Source organism: Schistocerca piceifrons, chromosome 6, assembly GCF_021461385.2.
Source record: "Schistocerca piceifrons isolate TAMUIC-IGC-003096 chromosome 6, iqSchPice1.1, whole genome shotgun sequence".
Lineage (NCBI taxonomy): Eukaryota > Metazoa > Arthropoda > Insecta > Orthoptera > Acrididae > Schistocerca > Schistocerca piceifrons.
The window spans coordinates 321,611,623-321,637,183 of NC_060143.1; the positions used below are offsets into that span (position 1 = coordinate 321,611,623).

At 42.7% G+C, this 25,561-nt stretch overlaps 1 protein-coding gene across 1 annotated transcript in view; it reads left to right on the plus strand.

Annotated features, from left to right (window-relative positions):
* Nucleotides 1-25,561, plus strand: part of LOC124802741 (sodium-coupled monocarboxylate transporter 1-like) — a 183,821-nt gene that overhangs the window by 125,331 nt on the left and 32,929 nt on the right. Inside the window, exons 11-12 of the mRNA XM_047263724.1 lie at nt 7,312-7,501; nt 19,628-19,714. Coding sequence (XP_047119680.1) covers nt 7,312-7,501; nt 19,628-19,714 — 277 coding nt within the window. The remainder of the gene's footprint in view (nt 1-7,311; nt 7,502-19,627; nt 19,715-25,561) is intronic.

The following is a 25,561-nucleotide window of genomic DNA, read 5'->3' on the forward strand; positions in this document are numbered from 1 at the left end:
CAACAGGACAATGCACGTCCGCATGTATCCCGTGCCACCCAACGTGCTCTAGAAGGTGTAAGTCAACTACCCTGGCCAGCAAGATCTCCGGATCTGTCCCCCATTGAGCATGTTTGGGACTGGATGAAGCGTCGTCTCACGCGGTCTGCACGTCCAGCACGAACGCTGGTCCAACTGAGGCGCCAGGTGGAAATGGCATGGCAAGCCGTTCCACAGGACTACATCCAGCATCTCTACGATCGTCTCCATGGGAGAATAGCAGCCTGCATTGATGCGAAAGGTGTATATACACTGTACTAGTGCCGACATTGTGCATGCTCTGTTGCCTGTGTCTATGTGCCTGTGGTTCTGTCAGTGTGATCATGTGATGTATCTGACCCCAGGAATGTGTCAATAAAGTTTCCCCTTCCTGGGACAATGAATTCGCGGTGTTCTTATTTCAATTTCCAGGAGTGTACTTGTGTCTAATGACTTCGATGTCGACGGTATGTCAAGCCCAAATCATTCTTCGTTCCTACCCCTGAAATAGCACTTTCAGTTCACTCGCACATTTGTTTTCTTTAGACAACGAAATAATCTTTGCATGCATTTCGCATGCAGTACCGAGAAGTCGTGCAAGCTCTTTGAGCCGTATCTTTGTGAAGACTCCTGTAGTTGAATGTTTCCACAGCAGGTCTGCAAATGGGGTGTTTTGGTCGCTCATATTCGCTCGAGCCCACAGCGCATGGGCACGACTTGCCCGAGTACGAATGCTCGAAGCGCGCAGGCTGTGGTCGAACGAGCCATCGTGGGGAGTGTATAGCTCGCCCGGTCTGGCGCGCCGGCCACGCTGCTGCTGCGACAGTTTCAGTAGCAGCACTCTCTGTTTGCTGGCTGGTGTCGCTCGAGACACAGTCCCACCAGCTGATGGGCTACACTCAGATAAGTTGGTTTCCGCTGTAGACGCGTACTCCTGAGTTTCTAATCGTGACGTCACTGTAATCTATAAGAAAAATAGCTAGCTTTATGCAATAACGAAAATTTGGAAACAGTCTGGAGATTTACAGGAAAACTACGTAACTATCAAATTTTGTAATGGTGTTCGATCTGATTTAAGCAAACATATATGAACTTGGTCATCCAAGAAATTAGAAATTTTGTATCCCGCCTGGAAGGCGGCGCATGGGTCTGCTCCTGTAAACTGAAGGGTAGGCTGAATGTAGGAAGTGAGTAGGAGCAGGAAAAGGTAGAACACTCGGTACTGCAATTAGGTTATAATTTACTAAACTTTGCGTACAGATGAGCAGGTAGGTGCGAAGCCGTTCATCCAGTTACAAAGCTACAAGTAGTGGTTCGCCCACTATGAAATAGAAACAATGTTGCTTGGTCGTCTCCTTGGAATCAAATGAGTAGAATCTGGAGCGGAGCTCGTAGATCTCCACAGCGTCGGCTAGAGGGCGCTGTCGTCGGTGTAGGTGTTGTAGTGCCAACCTAAAAACTTGCACCTACGCCGTGGCATCGTAGCTATCGATACCACAAGAAATTTATCAGGAACAAAATTCTCAAAATTAATCCCTATCCATACACTTACAATGAATCGACTCATCTCGGATCAACTTTGTTTCCTCCATCCGTACAGAAATTTCTTTCGCTAGTCACATTTGAGGCTTCTCGCTAAATTAGTCAGCTTAGGAAAGAGGCTATAGATACGATTTCACCTCTCAAGCGGATGATCGTCGTCACTGCTATGAGTTCGTGTTAAGTAAAAGTCAAAAACATCGCTAGCATGCGTGTGACATAACCAAGTTTAGTTACTTCGGAGAAAGACTTAATTTTTTTCTTGGCTACTGAGCGCAGCTGAGGTTCTGTTTACAGATATCACATAAACAGATATTATTTCCAGATTATAATTTTGTTCTAGCTTATTAGGAGCCGATATTTCATCACCTATTTGACACGCAATATTTAACGTCTCGTCTCCGTCAGAAACAGACATTTCCAATAACTGGGAGGCACTCCGTCTTCAGGCCACAAGTGGCCCATCGGAACCATCCGAAATAATCGGGAGGGCGACCACAGAATTTGGGTGCAGCCCCGAATCCTCCCGAAACTAGGTGGGTAATCAGGTAACAGAACCGAATCCTCCCAAACTGACACATTGTTTGTTGTGATATAGACAATAATATAATTATCTCTGCCATGTTACTTATCTCGTTCTCCTACCCCTCCCATGTTTTAAACAAAAAATATTGATTCACTTATGCACGCTTTGTGCGTGAGCAGGACACTCGCTGGTGCTGTGTCTGCTGGACTTTATCTCAATAAGATAAAAGATAAAACTTTTAAACATACAATACACGTGAAAAATTTTTACATCTTCTACTGTAATTTCATATCCATTCCTTTGCCTGCTTGGAGTATTCATAACGTTTAGAGCTGCTACCTGCTTCAAGCGGGAGGATTCGGTCCCATCGTTTTTCAGAGCCTTGCGGGCTTGGGAGTATTCGGTACCATTTTTCCGACCGCGGGAGGATTCGGGGCTGCTCCCCAGAATTGCTACAATTCTGTGCAACGTCCGAATTTCGACTTCTTCACCTGTGAGAAGCAGACAACGAACTTTCAGCACTCCTAGTATCTTCAGCCAGTAGGCCAAAAGAAGACAGTTGTATTTTACAACCAAGATACCGGCGACACAGAACCGGTGTTTTGCAATTAAGAGCAATTTTCATTGCTGAATACGGAGCGCGTATTAAACAAGAAAACTGGGTCTACAGTGATTTAAAAGATCACTGCAATTTCTGCCCATATATTACTATGACTCTTCACTTTGTGCACCCGTAACAAAACAAACTGAATCGTTGTAAGCGTTTCTCCTTCCAACACGCTTATTGCATATGTGAGTCGTCTAAAAATGCAACTTATTTTGCAGTGTTCTTCTCGTAATCAGTAAATTTTTCAGAGACAAATTTCTATGGAAGTATTTCAACGATTTTATTGTACTTCCTATTTACAGACTGTAGCATCCTAAACAAGCTGTCCATCTACTGTCCGTTTCTTGTTTCACGTTTCCCTGTATGGCATTCTCGTCACCGGTCTTCGTCGTGAAACGAAATGGACAGTATCTGTGGCATCGTAATTCGGGCAATAAAGCACTAGAATCTCATTTATCAAATAATCGTCTTCGAACATGTATTTCTGCAATGCCTGGCTCATTGACAAAGAAATGTTTCTAAATGCTGGGGATTTACTCTCAGTAATTTGAATAATGTTTCCTCGATATATTTATTAATAAATTCCCCACAGTTTTATTAGAAAAGTGAGTTGCCATCAATACCACATTTTTCAGCGCCTAATATTGATAAAAAAATGCACAGCAAAAGATATGTAACACATTTTCCGATAAGTATCAGTCCATCAAGCCTACGGCCTGCATAATGCTCGGAATTATACTCTCTCTTATTTCATCGGCATGCGTTTCAATGTTTAGTGCTAATGTCGTAGGATGAGCCAAAATGATGATGACGTCTACTCGTACATGTCCCAATTTTGAACCTTTGTACCTTCAGATTTATGGTGGCTGATCTGTAAGACAGCATTTGCCACATTACATATAACCGACATCCTTATTATTCACCAATGACAGTCTCTGCCAAACTTTTTACGACCGTCTTTCGAATTCAGGATGTATTCTGTCGAATCGAGCTACGCTTTCGCACTACATCAGTTTACGGCTTGAATATTTAGCTATCTTTCGACATAATCACCATTTCTGTCGACGCATTCTTGTTGACGCTGTGGCAGTTTTTGTATGCCATGTTCAGAAAGTTATGAACCTCTTCTTTCATCTCGTCGTCATAGCTGAATCGCTTTCCGGCCAAATGTTCTTTTAACCTAGAGAAGAGGTGATAGTCACTGGGCGCCAAGTCAGGACTATAGGGTGTGTGGGGTGATTATGTTCCACTGAAACTGTTGCAGAATGTGCACTTCCTTGGTCAACATTACTCTTCTCCGTCTCTGAATTGCCCGTTTGAGTTTTTTCAGAGTCTCACAGTACCTGTCAGCGTTAATTGTATACATTCTCCATGACAACGCTCGCCCACACATCTCTCGACAAACTGTTGCTCTCCTGCAACAGTGTCAGTGGAACATAATCACCCACCCACCCTATAGTTCCGGCTTGGCACCCAGTGACTATCAGCTGTTCCCTAGGTTAAGAGAACATTTCGCCGGAAAGCGATTCACCTCCCACGAGGAGATGAAAGAAGAGGTTCATAGCTTTCTGAACAGCATGGCGGCGAGTTGCTATGACATGGGCTTACAAAAACTGCCACAGCGTCTACAAAAATGCATCGACAGAAATGGCGATTTTGTCGAAAAATAGCTAAATGTCCAAGCTGTAAACTGATGTAAACGTTTGTAGAAATAAACAGGTCTATGTACTAATAATAAAATAGGAGACCTTACTTTTGGGATTACCCTCGTAGTTTGCAGATTCGTCTCTCTTGAGTTGGAGTAGGTAGACAGATGTTAATACTTCTGGTCAAAATTTCTGTCTGAAGTTGTAATTCAGTTGTGGATTGTCTCCGTTGCTTAGACATCCAACTATAATACCTACTGCTGCGCTCCTCTGAAATCACTGAAAGTACCATGCAAGTATGAAATCAAGTAGTTTCTACTTAAATCTTCTTTGTTCTAATTTTCAGTCCACTGGACTTAAATAACTTTATTTAATATCTCACTTCGTCTTCAGGAAACATCGGTCACCAGCTAGTAATTTTGAAATATGTCTCGGCGAATTATTTCAGAACTAGAGATATCACGTCTTACTGTTCGTGGAAATGGAAATGAAGTCCCATGCTTCTTTACAGAGCGTAGGGGAACGATTCGGGAGACCCGCACCGCCTTACTAGGCAAGGTCCTAATGGAGGTAGTTTGCCGTTGCCTTCCTCCGACCGTAATGGGAATGAATGATGATGATGAAGATGACACAACAACACCCAGTCATCTCGAGGCAGGAAAAATTCCTGACCCCGCCGGGAATCGAACCCGGGACACTGTGCTCGGGAAGCGAGAACGCTACCGCGAGACCACGAGGGGCGGACCTTACTGTCCATACTGCACCATTTATTTTTTAAATATATTTATACTCAATTGATTCTATTTTCATGAAGATACATTTTGAAAACAAACTTCAGCATATATAATTTAGGAAGTATGTATAACACGGCCGTTATTAGTTATGTTCCCAATTGCTTTAACTTGGTTTGCTCTCCAATAAAGAACGCAATACCATGCCGCACATGAAAAAACTTCAGGTAAAGTAGCAACATAGTAGTTCGCTAAGTCGTAACCAAATCAAGAACTGCTTACAACGCTGACATTCAATCAATCGTGTATTATTCATGTTGTTTCCTTGTGTACATAGTCGCCGCAGGAGGTTTCGCACAGCTTCGGATTCCTTCTTGCGGTGGACGTTCACTGACCATGTCAGCTGCATCTGGTGAAGTGAATTTTCACTGTTGTGCGAAGTACAGGGATAACAATCATTTCACAAGACTTTCTGCAAACGTGAAGTCATTTTGACATGCACTATCGGCAACCGCAGGAACTGCAATCGATATACGTTAGCGCTCGATGCGGGCATTTCTCAAACGGGCAATTGCTCACAAGACTTCGTGCACACTTGACGTCATTTTGACGCCACGAATGGTAGCAAAGATTTAGAAAAACACGTCGTTTTTGGTACGATTCAGTATAAAAATGGTTCAAATGGCTCTGAGCACAATGGGACTTAACAGCTATGGTCATCAGTCCCCTAGAACTTAGAACTACTTAAACCTAACTAACCTAAGGACAGCACACAACACCCAGTCATCACGAGGCAGAGAAAATCCCTGACCCCACCGGGAATCGAACCCGAGAACCCGGGCGCGGCGATTCAGTATAATTATTGCTGTAATTAAAGGTCACGTAATGACTTATCGGTGGTCCTCCGTGATCTTATCGTGGTGTAGCGTTATGAGTGTGAAATCGTGAGTTATATATGAAACACACAAATGCGAGTAAATATTCAAAATACTTTGGTCATCTGGTAAAAAAAGACTACCACTATGAACGAAAAGCTTAGAAAAGACTGACACATTTGCAAAATGTTTAAAAGAAAATTTACGAGTTGGTTCTTTTAGGTCACTTCTTTGCTGTACAAGGATGCCCGTCTATTAAATTACATCCTTAACCATCAATGCGACGTTTCTCGTTATTTTATTACAACAAACTGTACCAGTGCCGACACGTTTTTGAGAGGTTCTCAATGGGATGGTGCTTTGAAATAGCATTTATCCGTATAACATAAGTTAAATGACATGCCGCTTTCAACGGTTTGCTTGAATCCCCATTCACCCTTTTTAATTATATGCCTACTCCTGAAATTAGCTTTCAGAGTTTCTAAAAATAATCTGATATTGTTGAGACTCCTTAACGGACAATGTTGAACATACACGTATGTTTTTTGCATGTCTCACATTGCGGATTGATGAAGACGTATTAGATAAAATACTACAACATTTGCCGTTAAGTTTCGGAATTAACTCTTGCAAATCCTTTAATCTTTCTCTTATCTACAGTACATTCCACACGAATACAGAAATTTACACATTTATAAACAACGTAACTTCGAAGTTAACATACCAAGCATTAAATAAAAACCTCTAGATGTCTCTAACTGAGGACAATGTTATTTTATTGAACGTCATGTTCGCCTCACGTGTTGTGAAACGTACGGACACGACAGTCAATCGATAGCTCTTTTCGACTTCAATATTGCGTGTGACGACAGAATGACTTCACGTTTGCAGGAAGTCTTGTGTGATGAGGCTTAACCGAAGTACAAATGTCAGCATTCGCTTCATCGCTGCGACGTACATTCAACAAAGTAAAACCCAAACATATACTTTGTAATTTCATTTTAAACAATTATTACTATGAAAAATCATTAAAATATACATACAATATACCGTGAGTCATATTTTACCACGTACTTCCTAGACAACCAATCCTCCATTGGTACAGCACAAAAATCTGTATCACTACGAACCTCACTTTAAAGAGTTCGTTACTGGGCTAAGCGTAGTGATGCTGGGTTGACATTCAGTCTAGTGTAAACACACCACCTTTTGAGGCTGGCGTCATCGCCTGACATTCCGTTGATGTTCACCATGAATCGATCTATATACAAAACTCTTCTCTTCTGGCAGTGAGTTTGCATAGGATACTCCAGTGAGTTACATACCAAGTTCATGAGTGATAAATAGAACATTTTATTGTGTCACGCAGCTCCATGTCGACGGCACTGAACTCTACGGCAGCCGTGGTGTTTGAAGACTTCTTCAAGACGTTCTTCCCGAAGTGGCGGCTGTCGGACAGGAAGGCGGACCTGCTGATGAAGGCCGTCGTCGTCATCTCGGGCGCCACCTGCACCGCCCTCGTCTTCGTCGTCGAGAGGCTCGGCTCGGCAGTTCTGCAGGTACTCTGCCTGCTCTTTCCCTAAACCAAACCTACGAAGACAAACGGCGTTCACTACTTGTCAATATGCCTCTGTGAGCTGAACTAATACCATGTTGCGTATTTGCAGACTGAAGCCACGAATGGAAATTTGCACCAAGGACGGGACTCGAACCCAGGTCTCCCGCTCACTAGGCAGATGCGCTAACCACTATGCCACAGTGGCTTTGCACAACTGCGCGGAATACCTTAGCACACCTTCCTCCTCAATCCAAATTCCCAATCACGCCTCAGCTTACTTGTATTGAAGAAGGAGACGTGTTAGGGGTGTCCGTGGAATTGTACAAAGCCCCTGTGTCAGGGTGATGTAAGGTTACTGCATCTGTCTGGTGATCAGGGAACCCTTGCTCAAATCATGTCCTTGGCACAAATTTCCATTTGTCACTTCATTCTGCGTATATACATCATAGATGTTCGAGACTTATCAAGATTTCTGGAACGATATAGTTTCATTTAATTAAAGCCTCTGTGCCGACATTTCCGGCAAGATCCCCCGTTTCGTTCCATGCTGAGGTGCTATTCCAATAGAACTGGCAAACCTCTGCAGTGCTTTTCGAGTTTAGGTCGAATACCAACTGGACTGACGCGTGAATGGGAATTTGGACTGAGGAGGAGGTGAACTAGAGTAGCCTCTGCAGTGGTGCAAAACCTCTGTGTCAGGTGACGTAGTGGTTAGTGCACCTGTCTTGTGAGCAGGATACGTGGGTTCGAATCCCGGACTTGGTACAAAATTTCATTCGTTGCTTCATTCTGTGTATATACATCATAGATGTTTCAGACTTGAAAATGTCTTGGAACCATAGTTTCATTCAATACAATGGTCATCATGGAAGACGTAAGGATAATATCCGTCTTCGTGGTAAACCTCATCACGAATCTGTATTAGACTTTATTATCTGGAACTGAGTTGCATTGATCGAATCATCCTGAGACAGCCGACAGTCCGTCTATATTATAAGGTACGCCCAACCGAAAAGGAGATCTCCGCTGTAGCGGTGTTGTATGTTATTCCAGTTGGTTAATGTATTTGTTGAGAAACGACAAAGATAACGGCTTCGCAGCATTTTCCTCATTTCTCGAGAGTAGTTTCCACAGTTCGTAGCACGATGGATTTCTCCCGACCAGCACGAAGACCGGATATCCAATTTCTTCACGCAGAAGGGGAGTATTCTTCACAAATTTATCGCAGGATGAAGTAGATGTAAGGTAAACAATGTCTTGCACCGTGCACTACATTCCATTGGCATCAGGGTTATGTGACGAAAAGTGTAAACATCAAGGGTATGCCACGCCCTGGGCAGGCGCACGTTGTCACTACTAGTACCACGATTTCGGCTATGGAGTAGCTGTTATTGACGAATCGTCGTATCACAATACGTGACATTGCTGTTGAACTGTCGATAAGCACAGGAACTGCGCATCACATAACCCACGAGAAGCTTCATTATGGCAACGTCTGAACACAGTGGGTACCCAACGATCTTTCATAGAATCAGAAGACAGCGAGAATGGATATTTGCCTAACCCATCTGTTGAGCTACGGGGCGCAAGGATCAATTTTCGTCGTTCAGACTCCGGCATCTGATAAACATTGTGTCACCGAATCGACCCTGCCTCCAAACGGATGAGCATGGAGTGGCAGCATCCCGGCTCAACTCCTCCAGAAAAAATCCATTCTGCACCGAAGGCGGGAAACGTTATGCTCAGTGTATCTTTCGACAAGGAATGACCTCTACTCATCGACTGGCTACCATGGGGTGCTACATTAAATGCTGAGCAGTACTAAAATATACAGGACAAGCGCAGGTGCAATCTCCATAATGGTATAGTGCTTCTCAAGGATAACGCTAGTCAACATTTGCCCAGGAAGACTCCCGAACTGCTTCTGTAGGAGGTCCTAGAACATCTTTCTTACATCCCGACATCTCACTATCCTACTCCCATAGCTTTGGTCCTTAAGACAATCTCTGAAAGGTCAGAGATTCATCTGTAACAAGGAAGCGCAAGATAATGTGGCAGACTCGATCCATCACTAACCCATCCATTCTCTTTATACGTTTTGGATCGGTATATCAATATCAGCGGCAATTATGTGAAGTTGTACTGTTCCACAGGAACTGCAGTTATAATAGTTATGAAAAATGTCTTTACTTATAACTGCAGCCCCGTTTTCATTTTGGCATACGTTGTACTTTCTCTTTCGGGATATCCCAAGGCATCTCTTGCTTCTAACGTACCCGGAAGTCAATTTGAGCCAGATCTGAAGCAACATTCATTCCAGCATTCCAGGTTCTTGCCCACTAACATGGGGGCATCCTGATAAGGTCTAGTCACAGAAACATATAAACATATCTGTCCCTTGATATGTGGCAACGGATAAATCTAATCTCAACTCCGATTTGCGATAAACACAATTCAGTAGAAATCATAGCCAACACATTTTTATGCAATCAGATCATCACCATTTGGAATTGGATCAGAAAAAATGCCTCTACCCTTAGGATCATCATCAACAACATCCTGGCGTTAGACCGATCACTTTTTCCCACCACCAAGCCTAATACATATATTTGGCTCCTGGGAAACCTCATGTTTTATGCTGTTACGTTACATTCTGGGGAGAAACTATGCTAGAACATTTGCTGCTTGAGCACTGGAACCCAATGAAAGAACTGCAGAGTACTACAAACAACTTTTCCATAATTAATTATAGTTCTCGATAAGTAAGTGCTAGATCAGGGAAGGAGCAAGAAATTCGACGGCTATTGCTATCACAGCCACTTAATGACAGAAAAAGAAACAAATTACTAAAACTAGGAGAATGCGACATCTTAAAAGGCATTCTCGTGACTACTCGAAACACGTTAGAAACCTTCCTCACTATAAACGTTGATGTCCGTTAAACGTCGATTCTATGTTTTATTTGCACCACTGTTGTTCTTCTGTATGTGGTGCAGTCTGATCACAAAAGGAGATATTCATGAACGACTAAGCGACATGCAAATTTTATTCTTGAGTGCTGCAATGTGTAGTGTTCTATTCAAAGAGTGTCCTGCCTTGTACAGGTGAAGAAGTGTCCTCTGTCGCATGCAGATGATATGCTCTCTCTCACCTGTAAGATGGTCATCAGGTCTGGTTGCACTCCTTTCTCAGCGATGATATGTGGAAAGATGATTAAATGACAGAAGAGACACGAAATTACTCATCTGAAGTTCTGGGTTACTGTTTCAGCGTTGTTTGAAGGAACAAACCGTTGATTAATAAAACTAGTGCTGATAGCACCAGACTGAATAATCACACCCCTTACTTTATCGAATATAATTTGTTCCATTATTTTACGAGGGAATGCTGAAACGTAATCTCTCCAACTTGTTTATGTAAAAACTCTTAAAGCTTTTTAAGCAAAACAAACATTAATAACATTCTACGTCTGTATTCTTTACGTCTACATATTTGCAGTCATCTGCCGTTGGAGGGCCCAGAATTGTAGTACGTAAAATGGCAATGTGTAATGTAACTATTTCAGTGTTTGAAAACAACATGCTGAACTCGAGTATCCAACGCGACGAGTTCTTCAACACATGCAGCACTCTCTCCGTCAGCATGACAATACCTGACCACACACGAGCGCTGCGACATCTGCAACAGTCCGACTCCTTGGATTCATTGTCATCAGTCACCCTGCACACAGTCCTGACTAGACCAAATTCGATTTTCATCTGTTTCCAAAACTTAAGAACACCGTCGAGGACTTCACTTCGATAGTGACGAAGCCGAGCAAGCAGAAGTGAGATTGAAACTTCCTGGCAGATTAAAACTGTGTGCCCGACCGAGACTCGAACTCGGGACCTTTGCCTTTCCCGGGCAAGTGCTCTACCAACTGAGATACCGAAGCACGACTGACGCCCGGTACTCGCAGCTGTACTTCTGCCAGTATCTCGTCTCCTACCTTCCAAACTTTACAGAAGCTCTCCTGCGAACCTTGCAGAACTAGCACTCCTGAAAGAAAGGATATAGCGGAGACATGGCTTAGCCACAGCCTGGGGGATGTTTCCAGAATGAGATTTTCACTCTGCAGCGGAGTGTGCGCTGATATGAAACTTCCTGGCAGATTAAAACTGTGTGCCCGACCGAGACTCGAACACGGGACCTTTGCCTTTCGCGGGCAAGTGCTCTACCAACTGAGATACCGAAGCACGACTCATGCCCGGTACTCACAGCAGGAGTGCTAGTTCTGCAAGGTTCGCAGGAGAGCTTCTGTAAAGTTTGGAAGGTAGGAGACGAGATACTGGCAGAACTAAAACTGTGAGTAGCGGCCGTGAGTCGTGCTTCGGTAGCTCAGTTGGTAGAGCACTTGCCCGCGAAAGGCAAAGGTCCCGAGTTCGAGTCTCGGTCGGGCACACAGTTTTAATCTGCCAGGAAGTTTCATATCAGCGCACACTCCGCTGCAGAGTGAAAATCTCATTCTGGAAAGAAGTGAAATTGTGGCTCCGTCCAGTATGCCAAATATTCGATAGTGACGGTATCAACAGGTCTCTAGTTAAGAGAAATATATTCGTCGCCAAGTTGACTATGCTGAGAAATAAATATGTAGACATGAAGAAGAAAAATGTAGAATGTTAATAAAATTTGTTTTATTTTGCAATCTTTAAGCGTTTTCACATACAAAAATCGGATTATTTTTCAGCACGCCCTAGTACATGCCATTCAGCATCTTTCTTGTACCCTCCATATTGCATCCCCAATGTTTATTTCATAAATACGGGTTGCACGCATTCCCATGTCATTTGTCACCAAGCCCTTCAGCGCTACCCACGCGCCAACCCATGGAATACCTTCAGCAGGGTCCGTCTCAGCCTGCGTCACACAGCCCACAGGCGTTGATAACAACACATGCGCCTTTCACATAATCATCAGAGGAGCGCAGTACTATTCTGGGCAATTTCTTTTCTTTACGGTACTATCATAATCAAACGGTTACATAAAAAGGTGTACTGAGTCCAGTAGCGAATTTAAAATTTCATCAATATATAAAACCTTTTAACTGTCTGTTCATTTATGAAAACGGGAGGTGATATCTGAGGTCTCTGATGATATCGTCACTTTAAAGCGGTGCTAACCAAATTAACAAAGGCAAGCATGAAGTTGGTACATGCGTTACTCATTCTGTTCTTTTCATCACACCTAAAAAAGTCATATCTTCATTCCCACAGTAGATTACCACAGTAGATTACATGATGGTTTGTGCCATATCTGGTTCCACAGAGATATCCACTGAAGAGGGAGGTAGCCATAGCAACAAAAGTTTCTTCTTCTAACACAACGTTAACAAAGTCGTCAACCTGTTATGGAGGTAAATTTGCTTTAAGCCTGAAATTAAATAAAATTCTTCCACAATCAAACTTAATGTTCCAGAATGACATGGGAATGCGTGAAATCCTCAACACACGGAATTAATCACAAAACTCTTTTAAGTTGAGCCAGATCTCGAAATATGAGTAAAGTTAAGTTGAGCATGAAGGAAGTTCCTCAGTTCTGGGGTTCGAAAACGAAGTCTCCACTGTACCTTACTTAGCGGAAACAAAACACTAAAACACTTACAGTAGCTCTCCAAAGGACAGTCAAAAAATTAAGAAAAGTTTCGAAGTCCGGCAAGGATAGAAGCACAAAGGAAAGTCCTGGTACTATCTTGGCGATGAAGAAAACAAAGAGCAGATATTATATCAGGTCTCAGCTAGCACGCCGCTGTTTACAAAGCCCATATGGAGGAGGAGGCGTGCTGTCCCGGTGGTGGAGGCAGAGACCCCAGTGAGGCGTAGCGGAGATCTTCTGGTCGGTTACTCGCTGCGATGAAACTGCCCTGCTAAGCTCGCACGCTGGCCTAAACAGCTGTCTCTTGGAAGGTCTTGTTTTCGGCACGTGACCTTGCGAAGGCAGGGAAAGGTACGGTGCTTCACCGATCCACACCGCTGACATGCAGTCCGCCTGGTGGCCTGGCCAGAGCGCTGCCGGTCTGGTCACGGAATTCGCAGTTCAGAGTTCCTGCGGGCTCCTTTCCGTAGGGAAAGAGGTCGCGGCCACCCAAAGGACTTAGAAGTTGTGCGGGGCACAGTCAACACCTGATGTCTATGGTGCCAAACGGTTTGTCCTTTATTTTCTCCAAGATATTTCTGTTCCCCTAGAAGCGGTTAATTTTTCAAATATCTTGTTATCAAGAAAACCCTTAGCTCAACGGAATTTCATAAGTTTTAGCGATCAATGGGGAAAACTTCTGGAAAAGTTTTCAACTGGCGCCTATGAAGACGATAATCGCCAGCAATAAGACAAGATGGATGGCTCAGAAAGATAAAAAATGTGATCTTCCTTCGTGACTGTATCCTGCCTAGTTGGTGCCCATTGCAAGAACTATTTGAATGGGAAGCAGTGGTTCCAACTTCTGGAAAGCTGAAAACAGTTTGGTGAGTGCTGTACTGACCTATGTTCTGCACACCACTTCAGAATGACGACAGTGGAAGAGAATGACACGACAGTAGCTCGGCAATGAATGGTCCATCAAAGCCAAAATGGAGGGCTTGTACGTAATGACAAATGAAAATTTGCGCCACACAGGGACCCGATCACAGTTCTCTGCTTCTTGCAAACAATCACCTGAACCGTTACGCTATCTGAACACGCTTTCAAGCCTGATTCAAACTTTGATTTGTTTGTACTGATACACTTATAATTTTAACACTACCACCAGTGGCTCTCCAGTAAGGTATGTGGCAATAGCACCACTCTTCCAAGTGCGACAATGATGGTCTGAGTTAGGCCTGCAGTAGACTACACGCTTTCAATCCCATCCAGAGACAGTTACGTCATCTGTGACAATAGTTTTTAAGAACATGCTTACTGGATGAATTGACACACCTTTGTCGTCCACAAAACACGGTGCTCTCACATCTGCCATCCATCGCCAGCATACCGCGGTCGAAGATGATCTTTGTTTTCAACGATGTCGAGAATGTGCATTTCGTTAGTGTTTCCCACAGTCAAACCAAGGATCTGTACTTCCGATATTTTGTGAAATCGCTGCTGTCCACTGTGAGCTGAAGACTCTCCAAACATTGATCAGAACACGCTCTGTGTGACACTCGGCTATACATAGGTTGGAGTTCAAAAACAGTACGTCCCCCTTCCGTCCAGTGCAACGTTTGAACCTAATAAGCAGTTACTTTGAATCCTGTCCATAATAGTCCATAAGCTGATTTATGTTGCCTGATGTGATACATTCAAAATGCAATTTTGATTGGTTCCAACGAGAGCGAAAAAGTTAATGTAAGGGAAAAAATGAGAAAATACATTGCAGTCTGAAGAATAGAGCACAGCCATCATCTCACCAAACGAATTGTCTTGCGATCTGTCATATATATATATATATATATATATAAATATATATATATATATATATATATACACTCCTGGAAATGGAAAAAAGAACACATTGACACCGGTGTGTCAGACCCACCATACTTGCTCCGGACACTGCGAGAGGGCTGTACAAGCAATGATCACACGCACGGCACAGCGGACACACCAGGAACCGCGGTGTTGGCCGTCGAATGGCGCTAGCTGCGCAGCATTTGTGCACCGTCGCCGTCAGTGTCAGCCAGTTAGCCGTGGCATACGGAGCTCCATCGCAGTCTTTAACACTGGTAGCATGCCGCGACAGCGTGGACGTGAACCGTATGTGCAGTTGACGGACTTTGAGCGAGGGCGTATAGTGGGCATGCGGGAGGCCGGGTGGACGTATCGCCGAATTGCTCAACACGTGGGGCGTGAGGTCTCCACAGTACATCGATGTTGTCGCCAGTGGTCGGCGGAAGGTGCACGTGCCCGTCGACCTGGGCCCGGACCGCAGCGACGCACGGATGCACGCCAAGACCGTAGGATCCTACGCAGTGCCGTAGGGGACCGCACCGCCACTTCCCAGCAAATTAGGGACACTGTTGCCCCTGGGGCATCGGCGAGGACCATTCGCAACCGTCTCCATGAAGCTGGGCTACGGTCCCGCACACCGTTAGGCCGTCTTCCGCTTACGCCCCAACGTCGTGCAGCCCGCCTCCAGTGGTGTCGCGACAGGCGTGAATAGAGGGACGAATGGAGACGTGTCGTCTTCAGCGATGAGAGTCGCTTCTGCCTTGGTGCCAATGATGGTCGTATGCGTGTTTGGCGCCGTGCAGGTGAGCGCCACAATCAGGACTGCATACGACCGAGGCACACAGGGCCAACACCCGGCATCATGGTGTGGGGAGCGATCTCCTACACTGGCCGTACACCACTGGTGATCGTCGAGGGGACACTGAATAGTGCACGGTACATCCAAACCGTCATCGAACCCATCGTTCTACCATTCCTAGACCGGCAAGGGAACTTGCTGTTCCAACAGGACAATGCACGTCCGCATGTATCCCGTGCCACCCAACGTGCTCTAGAAGGTGTAAGTCAACTACCCTGGCCAGCAAGATCTCCGGATCTGTCCCCAATTGAGCATGTTTGGGACTGGATGAAGCGTCGTCTCACGCGGTCTGCACGTCCAGCACGAACGCTGGTCCAACTGAGGCGCCAGGTGGAAATGGCATGGCAAGCCGTTCCACAGGACTACATCCAGCATCTCTACGATCGTCTCCATGGGAGAATAGCAGCCTGCATTGCTGCGAAAGGTGGATATACACTGTACTAGTGCCGACATTGTGCATGCTCTGTTGCCTGTGTCTATGTGCCTGTGGTTCTGTCAGTGTGATCATGTGATGTATCTGACCCCAGGAATGTGTCAATAAAGTTTCCCCTTCCTGGGATAATGAATTCACGGCGTTCTTATTTCAATTTCCAGGAGTGTATATATATATATATATATATATTTTACAAGTATTTCGATCCTCCGTGAATGTGTAGCCACACACACCAACAAATACTCGACTTCCATGGATACACTTATTTCTCCTTTCAGTTCATTGTCTCTTCTAGAGTTGCTTGCCCACAGCGTCTCTTCAGATTTAGCTCGCATCTTTTTCGTGTAGCCTATAAATAAAATAGATTATAAGCCTTAAACTTATTCTGTTAATATCTTTTATCCTCTGAAACCTTGAACTGTTGTAAGGTAAATGATTTCTGAAGCTATACTGGCCCTAAACTGCCTTAAAATGCTTCATGAGTAAGTTATGTTCCGAAACTTCTCTTACTCATAACTACGTCGCTTGTACCCTGAAATGAAAGTTTGCCCAACGTAAACTTTGTTTTCTCCGCTTTGCAGTTCATTGTCTTGGTCTATGACGAACTTTGATGGGAAGCTAAAGCAAAGGGCGTTTATATTTCTGTTAACCATCTGCTCTGCACAATATGTTGCATGCCGTTTTGACTGCGAACATGGTAACTCTGGACGGGAAATGTGGAAATAATTACTCAGATTGACCAAGTTGATCTACAACAGGTTTTCTTAAATTGTGGTGTATGGGAAAAAGAAGTAAAAGCAAAACAAGGTCCAACGTACATACATCGAAATTCTTAAGATACATGGTCAATGTTTTTGTGCTCAGAAATTGAGACATTAAGGGCAGTAAACGTGCTGAACCAGATCTGAGGGAGAGCGTGTTAACAGTCACTGGACAGTGAGGCAGCTATTCAGTAAACATTTGTTGTGTTCAAACGAGAATTATCCTGTTTCCACAACACTATTAATCCCACGGGATTTATTTATTTATAAATTATTTCACTAACCTGCGTACTAAATTATAAGGAACTAAGAGTCACTTCTTTAGTAAATCCATGGACTTTACAGATCTGGTGTACGACAACAAAGCGAACCAAGCTAAAAGTCTAAGTCGTACGTTACTCAAACCAAGAGTGGTTGTAAGACGTAAGGTTACCACGTGTAATTTAAGCACATTCTTTTCAAAACCGGAAATTCACAGTTATTTAAATTATTGCAAGTGACGGAGAAATCTCAGATGAAGCAACTACCTAAATGACGTGGATAAGAAGAGAAGTAGGAATTCTCGCGCGGGCCAACACCTGAACTGAATTATAAATCAACCGCTACTTAAATTTTGGCACAAATGCGTGGCACATTACCGTCAATTAATAACAGAACGAATATCAATAATTTGGTGAAATTTCGAACTTAATTTCTCTCTGTGATTAACGCAAGAATAATCATAAAAGCTGTTGACATCATCAAGCACAGAATAACATTCAAACACACTCAACATGCTCGTTGAGAAGCAGCATGCTCAAAAATCAAGCAATTGCTAAGAAAAATGGAAATTATTCGCGGCCTTTATATTCGCAGTCCATTTGCACGAAAAACAGACTGAAGGCCACTCACGTAATACAACTGAAAATTTTGCTACGAAGTCCGATACATATAACGGGCCTCCTGGCCCCCAGCCACAACGAGCGGCCCTTCCTTCTCTAGTCGCGGCAGAGAGAGTGGGTTTGATTCACGAAGTGTCTGGCTGAGAAGCGGTTAGCGAAATCTGACGTCAGGTCCCTGATCAATTTTACAGAACAAAGCGTAATCCACGCTCAGAGACCTTCTTGCTTCAGGAGGATCGACAGCAGATGTTCGTCCCTTTGTACTCGAGCGTATCGTCTGCTAAAGAACTAAGAGCAGCGATGTATGAATATATCAGTTGCCAATATTTTATTTTATGGCAAGTCTAAAAGTAATGATAGTTTATCAATGCACGTTCAGCGACTTCTCAAGCTTGGCGTAATATATTTGTATATTTATCACTGAAAATAATAGGCTATGATAGCGGCATCCTCTCGGAATTTTAATATGGCTGCCATAAGTATTGCCAATATATTGTATATTTCCTTGGGCTCAATTACCTATGGAACGACGTTGGGGCTGTTTACTATTGGAATGTTCTTCCCACGTGTCAATTCAAAGGTAAAACCAGTGTCACACGAAGTCAGTGCTAGTTAAAGAAGTGTCTGTATCTGTAATTGACACACACCTCTCACCTTCGGACGACGCAGATCTTCTTTTAACCAATGGCTCATGACATTCGAGCTACACGTAATAATGAAAAAATGACTTTTGGTTAAATTTATGTTTTGTATAACGTTAATTTTGACCGAAGTCCAGTTTTCTGTGCGATTTAATGATTCGTACTAGAATGGTGTTTCTGTTTGCAAGGCAATCATATTTATAAGGCATTGATGATATAGGAATAATCTGAGAATGACAGCGACACAAACGTAAATTTATACCACAAGAAACCTAAATAAAAACTAAAAATATTTTATTGTCGTCCATATCAAATAATAGCATTTGATCTGTTGTACGTGAATCTGTAAGAAGGTTTTGTGTAGGTAATGTGTGTGAAAAATAATCCACCTGTCCGTGCTGATGTTCTAATTCGTTCATATAGATTTAAATAATATGTATTTAGGTGTGTGAATAGACGAATTTTTGACCTGTTTCAACTGAGATACTTCAGTTACTTCAAAAACCTATTTTTAAAATGCATCTAAAACCAGGAAGTTCAGTGCTTTCCTATCATAGCTCCTGAAGATTTAACTTAAGGAAGCTGTCCCTGACAAAAGTCACAGCGAACAGTTTCTGGTTCTGGCTGTTCTAAGCGTTGTCAAGACGAGAAATAATTTGTAAGAAGGAAACAAAAAGAAAAAATTAAAAATATGATGATGACCGATGATAGGATAAAAGTATGTAATGTAATTGGTATGAAAATAAGTAGGAAGTTTCAAGCTACGTTTTGTTGTAGTCGACTTGTAGTGTACTTTACAGCAAAACCAACTTTTAATATGCGAAATTTCAGATCAGAGGACCAAAGAGCTTCTAGCTAGAATCAATCAGATATTGATCCAGTGGTCACTTTCGATCTTCGAATGTTAAGAGCAGTAGATTCACGAGTAATGTGTAGCGAGTACAGTCAAGCTGTGTAGTAGAAAGACATTCATCCTCTTTGTAATTTTAAGTTTTACTACCACACCTTCAAATCGATGTATTACTTTGAGGTAACAGCTTTATTTATTCTTAGTTTGTGATATAACTTTAGTTGTTGTATTGTCTTTATTGCAGGTGTCGATTTCCTTGGGGTCAATTACCAATGGACCTACGCTGGGACTGTTTACTGTTGGAATGTTCTTCCCACGTGTCAACTCAAGGGTAAGTGAGAGGAGCACCGCCACAGAACAAACCACACTGATGTACGCACCTGCCTTAACTGTGGAGCAAATTACAGCTCAATAAGATTAATACAGGCTTGATAAAGGACTCGCAGTTGTTTGTTGACTCACTCCGTATTTGGGATGGGTTAAGTTGAAATTACCGCCCAGCTAACCCAGCTGTTTCCCGAGTCATACTACGTGAACCCTATGACAATTTCTTAAATAATACCACAAATGTCTTCCTTTCTCACGCTTGACCTTTCCAATATTGTACTCTGTCCCTCAAGCCCCCGACGTCGATAGGGTGGTAAGTTTTAATTTCCTTGTTTTTCAGTAGAAGGCTATGGATAACAACATCGTCCTTCCTTAATACACGAGAAGTCGTGTAGACACGGTTTTTGAGAATTTCTAAGTTACAATGAAATGTTATTTTCATCTCATTAGTTGTGTTTTACTAGTTTGAAGTCGCCAGAGGCAAACTGAAGTCTAATCCATTAGTGGGCGATTATTCGATGTGGTTGAACAGTAGGCCATGACCTTGAAGAAAAAAGCTCGCCAGTATACTGAAATAATTTAGAGAAAACACAGAAAACATAACTGAGGATGGACACGTGACAATTTGAATGTATTTCCTCCCAAAAACGTGTGTAATGTCTTTCGCACTGTACCATCTTACTCGATTCATGGTATCATACTTCTATTGTGCCTATTTCCTAGATTCATCTTTCTTGTTTCTAGCGTACTAACGTATTCACATTTTTTGATTACTGAATTTTATTACCTTCTCTCGGTGTTATGAAATAGCAAACATAAACAGAAACTAATATAAAGGACACTATAAATTACCAAGTTCATAAATTAGATATTATTATTCTCGTTAATGACCTAAGCACTTGAACAGAATTGCAGGAAGAATTCGAAGTTTCAGCCAGCAGCATTATAGATCGTCTGAAATCTGCATACCGTCGGTCAGTGTACCGTAGTCTATGAAAAATGCGTAGGATAGTATGATGACCTCCATATTCTGTATGAATCCTACCATCTAAGCCATTTTCTGACTACACCTGAGATTGGTAAATGACACTCTTTAAATGGTACCAGAGAACAAGCGGCCTGCTTAAGGAATGCCCAGTTGACATAGGTGCCTGTACTTTTGATGTGTTCAGTAGTTGGCATACTATTACTGCCTGAATCTTGTGCATAGTTAACTGGAAGTCATTGTATAGTTAATGAACTGCACCATTTTATATGTTTGTTCTGTCGTATAAGAAGCGTCTGGTAAAATTTGTGACTCTGTAAATCTCAGTTTTCCCTTTTATTTGCACAATGCCTTTAATTTTGTATTATCTAATCTGACTGCAATAGGAGGTGTTAATGAAAGAAAGGCAGCAGATGATCGAGTAAGTACAAAGACGAGGGCTAGTAGAAATCCTTGGGTAACAGAAGAGATATAGAATTTAATTGATGAAAGGAGAAAATATAGAAATGTAGTAAATGAAGTAAGCAAAAAGGAGTACAAACGTCTCAAAAATTAGGTAGGCAGGAAGTGCAAAATGGCTAAACAGGGATGGCTAGAAGACAAATGTAAGGATGTAGAGGCATTATTACCGGGCATAAGATAGATACTGGCTACAGGGAAATTAAAGAGACCTTTGGAAAAAAGAGAACCACTTGTATGAACATCAAGAGCTCAGATGCAAAACCAGCACTAAGCAGAGAAGGGAAAGCAGAAAGGTGGAAGGAGGATATAGAGAGACTATACAAGGGCGATGTACTTGAAGGCAATATTGTGGAGATGGAAGAGGAAGTAGATGAAGATGAAATGGGAGATATGATATTACGTGAGAAGTTTGACAGAGCATTGAAAGACCTGAGTCGAAACAAGGCTCCGGGAGTAGACAACATTCCATTAGAACTACTGATAGCCTTGGGAGAGCCAGCCATGACAAAACTCTACCATCTGGTGAGCAAGATGTATGAGACAGGCGAAATACCCTCAGACTTCGAGAAGAATATAATAATTCCAGTTCCAAAGAAAGCAGATGTTGACAGGTGTGAAAGTTACCGAAATATCAGTTTAATAAGTCACGGTTGCAAAATACTAACACAAATTCTTTACAGACGAATGAAAAACTAGTAGAAGCCGACCTGGGGAATATCAGTTCGGATTCCGTAGAAATGTTGGAACACGTGACGCAAAACTGACCTTACGACTTATTTTAGAAGATAGATTAAGGAAAGGCAAACCTACGTTTCTGGTATTTGTAGACTTAGAGAAATCTTTTGGCAATGTTGACTGGGATATTCTTTAAAATTCTGAAGGCGTCATGAGTCAAATACAGGGAACGGAAGGCTATTTACCATTTGTGCAGAAATCAGATGGCAGTTATGAGTCGAGGGGCACGAAAGTGAAGCAGTGGTTGGGAAGGGAGTGAGACAGGGTTGTAGCCTATCCCCGATGTTATTCAATCTGTATATTGAGCAAGCAGTAAAGGCAGCAAAAGAAAAATTTGCAGTAGGAATTAAAATCCACGGAGAACAAAAAAAAAATGTGAGGTTTGCCGATGACATTATAATTCTGTCAGACACATCAAAGGGTCTGGAACAGCAGTTGAACGGAGTGGACTGTATCCTGAAAGGAGGATATAAGATGATCATAAACAAAAGCAAAACGAGGATAATGGAAAGTAGTCGAATTAAATCAGATAATGCTGAGGGAATTAAATTGGGAAATAAGACACTTAAAGTAGTAAATGAGTTTTGCTATTTGGGGAGCAAAATAACTGATGATGATCAAAGTAGAGAGGATATAAAGTGTAGAATGGCAATGGCAAGGAAAGCGTTTCTGCAGGAGAGAAGTTTGTTAACATTGAGAATAAATTTAAGTGTCAGGAAGTCTGTTCCAGAAGTATTAGTATGGACTGTAGTCGTGTGTGGAAGTGAAACATGGACGATAAATAGTTTAGACAAGAAGAGAATAGAAGCTTTAGAAATGTGGTGCTACAGAAGAATGCTGAAGATTAGAAGGGTAGATCACGTAACTAATGAGAAGGTACTGAATAGAATTGGGGAGAAGTGGAATTTGTGCCGCAACTTGACTAGAAGAAGGGATCGGTTGGTAGGACATGTTCTGAGTCACCTATTTAGTATTGGAGGGCAGCGTGGAGGGTAAAATCGTAGAGGGAGACCAAGAGATGAATACACTAAGCAGATTCAGACGGATGTCAGTTGTAATAGGTACTTGGAGATGAAGAAACCTGCACAGGATAGAGTAGCATGGAGAGCTGCATCAAACCAGTCTCTGGACTGAAGACCATAACAACAATAACACAACAACAATAAAAGAGTCCGTACCACGTAATATTTATACCTCAGCAGTGACCTCCGCAGTCTTTATATTAATAATGTGACATGATCAGCCTTCTACAGCTGAAAAGTTTCCGGAGCATGGCAATAAAGTGTGCAGTTTTACCTGAAAGATCTCGGCGAGACCTGGTTGAGTGCGTCGCTCCTTGCTTGGTGCCGTTTTGTGGGAAAATGATTAGAAAAAGAAGACGTCCTCAGTTATTCTTTCTGATTTGTAAATCAATATTTTTTTCCTGTTTGTCTGTCGACACCAACTGTTAATATATAAACCTAGTACCATTTGCACCACTTTTGTTATTGGTCAGACACTTTGTCCTATACAATTGTTTCATTATTTCACTTTCAGTATTTGCATTTTTCTTGCTCCCTTGATATTCTAGCTTAAGCGTTAATTCTGTCAGTGTTTTCGTGCACACTCCCGTGTCCTGCATAGTCAGTCCCTTCACTGCTACCGTCTGACTTACAATGAGCTAGCGTCATTTCCCTCCAGTGCGTCCACCTATGTCTCGCTGCCTAATTACGTGAACAGCAAGCGGAGGCGGACAGCGAGAAAGCAACAAATCATGAACCCTTCGCGTGTTAGTCAGAAACGTGTAATATTAATCTGGACAATTTCCTTTCTGTACGCTACTCATATAATCAAATAACTACATGAAAGTGGCACTGACTTTAAAGGTAAATTTAGATACTTGTAAAGGATGTTAATCGTCTGTGCATTAATAAAAATGTGAGGTGCCATTTGAGGTGTCTAAGGATTTGGTCAGTTTACAGCATAATCGGATGATGTGTCTCAAAAGTTCTTATTCAGCCTATTGACTTGGTGCTGTCCTACACCTTTCCCTATATTGTTCTAAAATTTTAATCACTGTGTAGCTACTACAACCGGTATCTTCTATAGCCCTTACCTGCTCCTCCTATTCTCCTCTTCTACCAATTCTTCTAGAATGATGCTGTTACAGATGTCTCACGAACCTGCTCTTTCTTCTGATAAGGGTATTCCTTAATCTTGATTCAATTATTCGTTTTTGTCGTTATTCATTTTGTAGATTCCCTTAATTTTTCATATTCTTCAACAGCACCATATTTTTAATGCTTACAGTTTCTTCTCCTCCGGATTTGCGATGGTCCGTGCAGGCTGTACTCCAGATATAGACATAAAACACCTCCATCCTCATTTCCATATAAATGTTTTATACCAGTAGGAGCCTTTTACTGAAGAAAGTTTTTTCATCTGTCGCGATTCAGTTCTTACTAGCTTAGACTACCCCATTTAAACTTGCTTCCTATACTGCCTGATGAAAAGAGTGAAGAAGATGAGGAAATGAAATGGAACTTCACTGGTTGAGAGGGCATATAACGTTGTTTCAGTGATCGTAAAATCGAATGCGATTTACAAAGAACGTGGCAGAGTCAATCCCCTTATCACTATGACGTTCCACCATTCTGGCCTGTCTGCAAGTACTGATATAGTTGGGAAGGGTTTCTCTCCTGCGGCAAGCTGTCCCACAATTTTTGTAGCCAGTCCTCGATATTCTGTATTCCTGTTGATGGCTGACCGGCTTCCACACATGTTTGGGGAAGGATAGTTCGGGTTTCTTGCTGGCCACTGGAGTACCTGAACATCACGCACACAGTTCATAGAGTCATGTACTATGTATAGTCAAATATTGGGCTGTTCAAAAACCACATCATGATACCTTCACATGAGAGGTAACACATGACGATGCAGGTTGTCTATGAAACATCGATGCGTCGCCAGAGTTCCCTCAATATCAGTTGTATTCTGAAATCATACCCATTGGCTCCACACACCATAATGCCAGCATTAACACAGCTGTGCCTCTCTCTAACATTAGAATCGTGAGACCTCTCCCCAGGTCTCCGCCATATTAGCCGACAAAGGGCATTTAGAATGTGCAAAACCGCAGTTCATCACTGAATTCCTTAGTAGTCCACGCTTTCCCGTCACGGCACCACGCCAAACGCAGCTATGTATGGGATGATATTACCCTGGTCAATCTGCTGCTAATCTCCAGTTAATAGTGTCGGAAAAGAGAATATTTTAGGGAGACCGTTACCTGTTCTCCGATGGTAGCCACAGATGTGATGCTGATACGATGTGCTTAATGCACTATATGACGATCCTTCCTTGTTGTGGTCAGACGTATTCGATCGCAATATTGACGACAGGTACACCTGCCCCGAGGTTGCCATGTAATCTAATATCTGGCCACTGCCACACACGAATTCCCCACAGTTTTGGATATTGTACGATTTGACCGATCAGCCAAATGAATACCCACAGTGTTGTCCGCTCCAAATTCTGTCAAGTGCATCTCTGCGTCCCTCACAGTAATCACTCGACAGCTGGCGCTTTTCACGCTCTTTACGCCAGGCTCGGTAACAATACTAAACACGACTAACACTAAAGCATTCCGGTAGCCATTCTAGCTGTCAAACACATTCGCAACTCTAATAA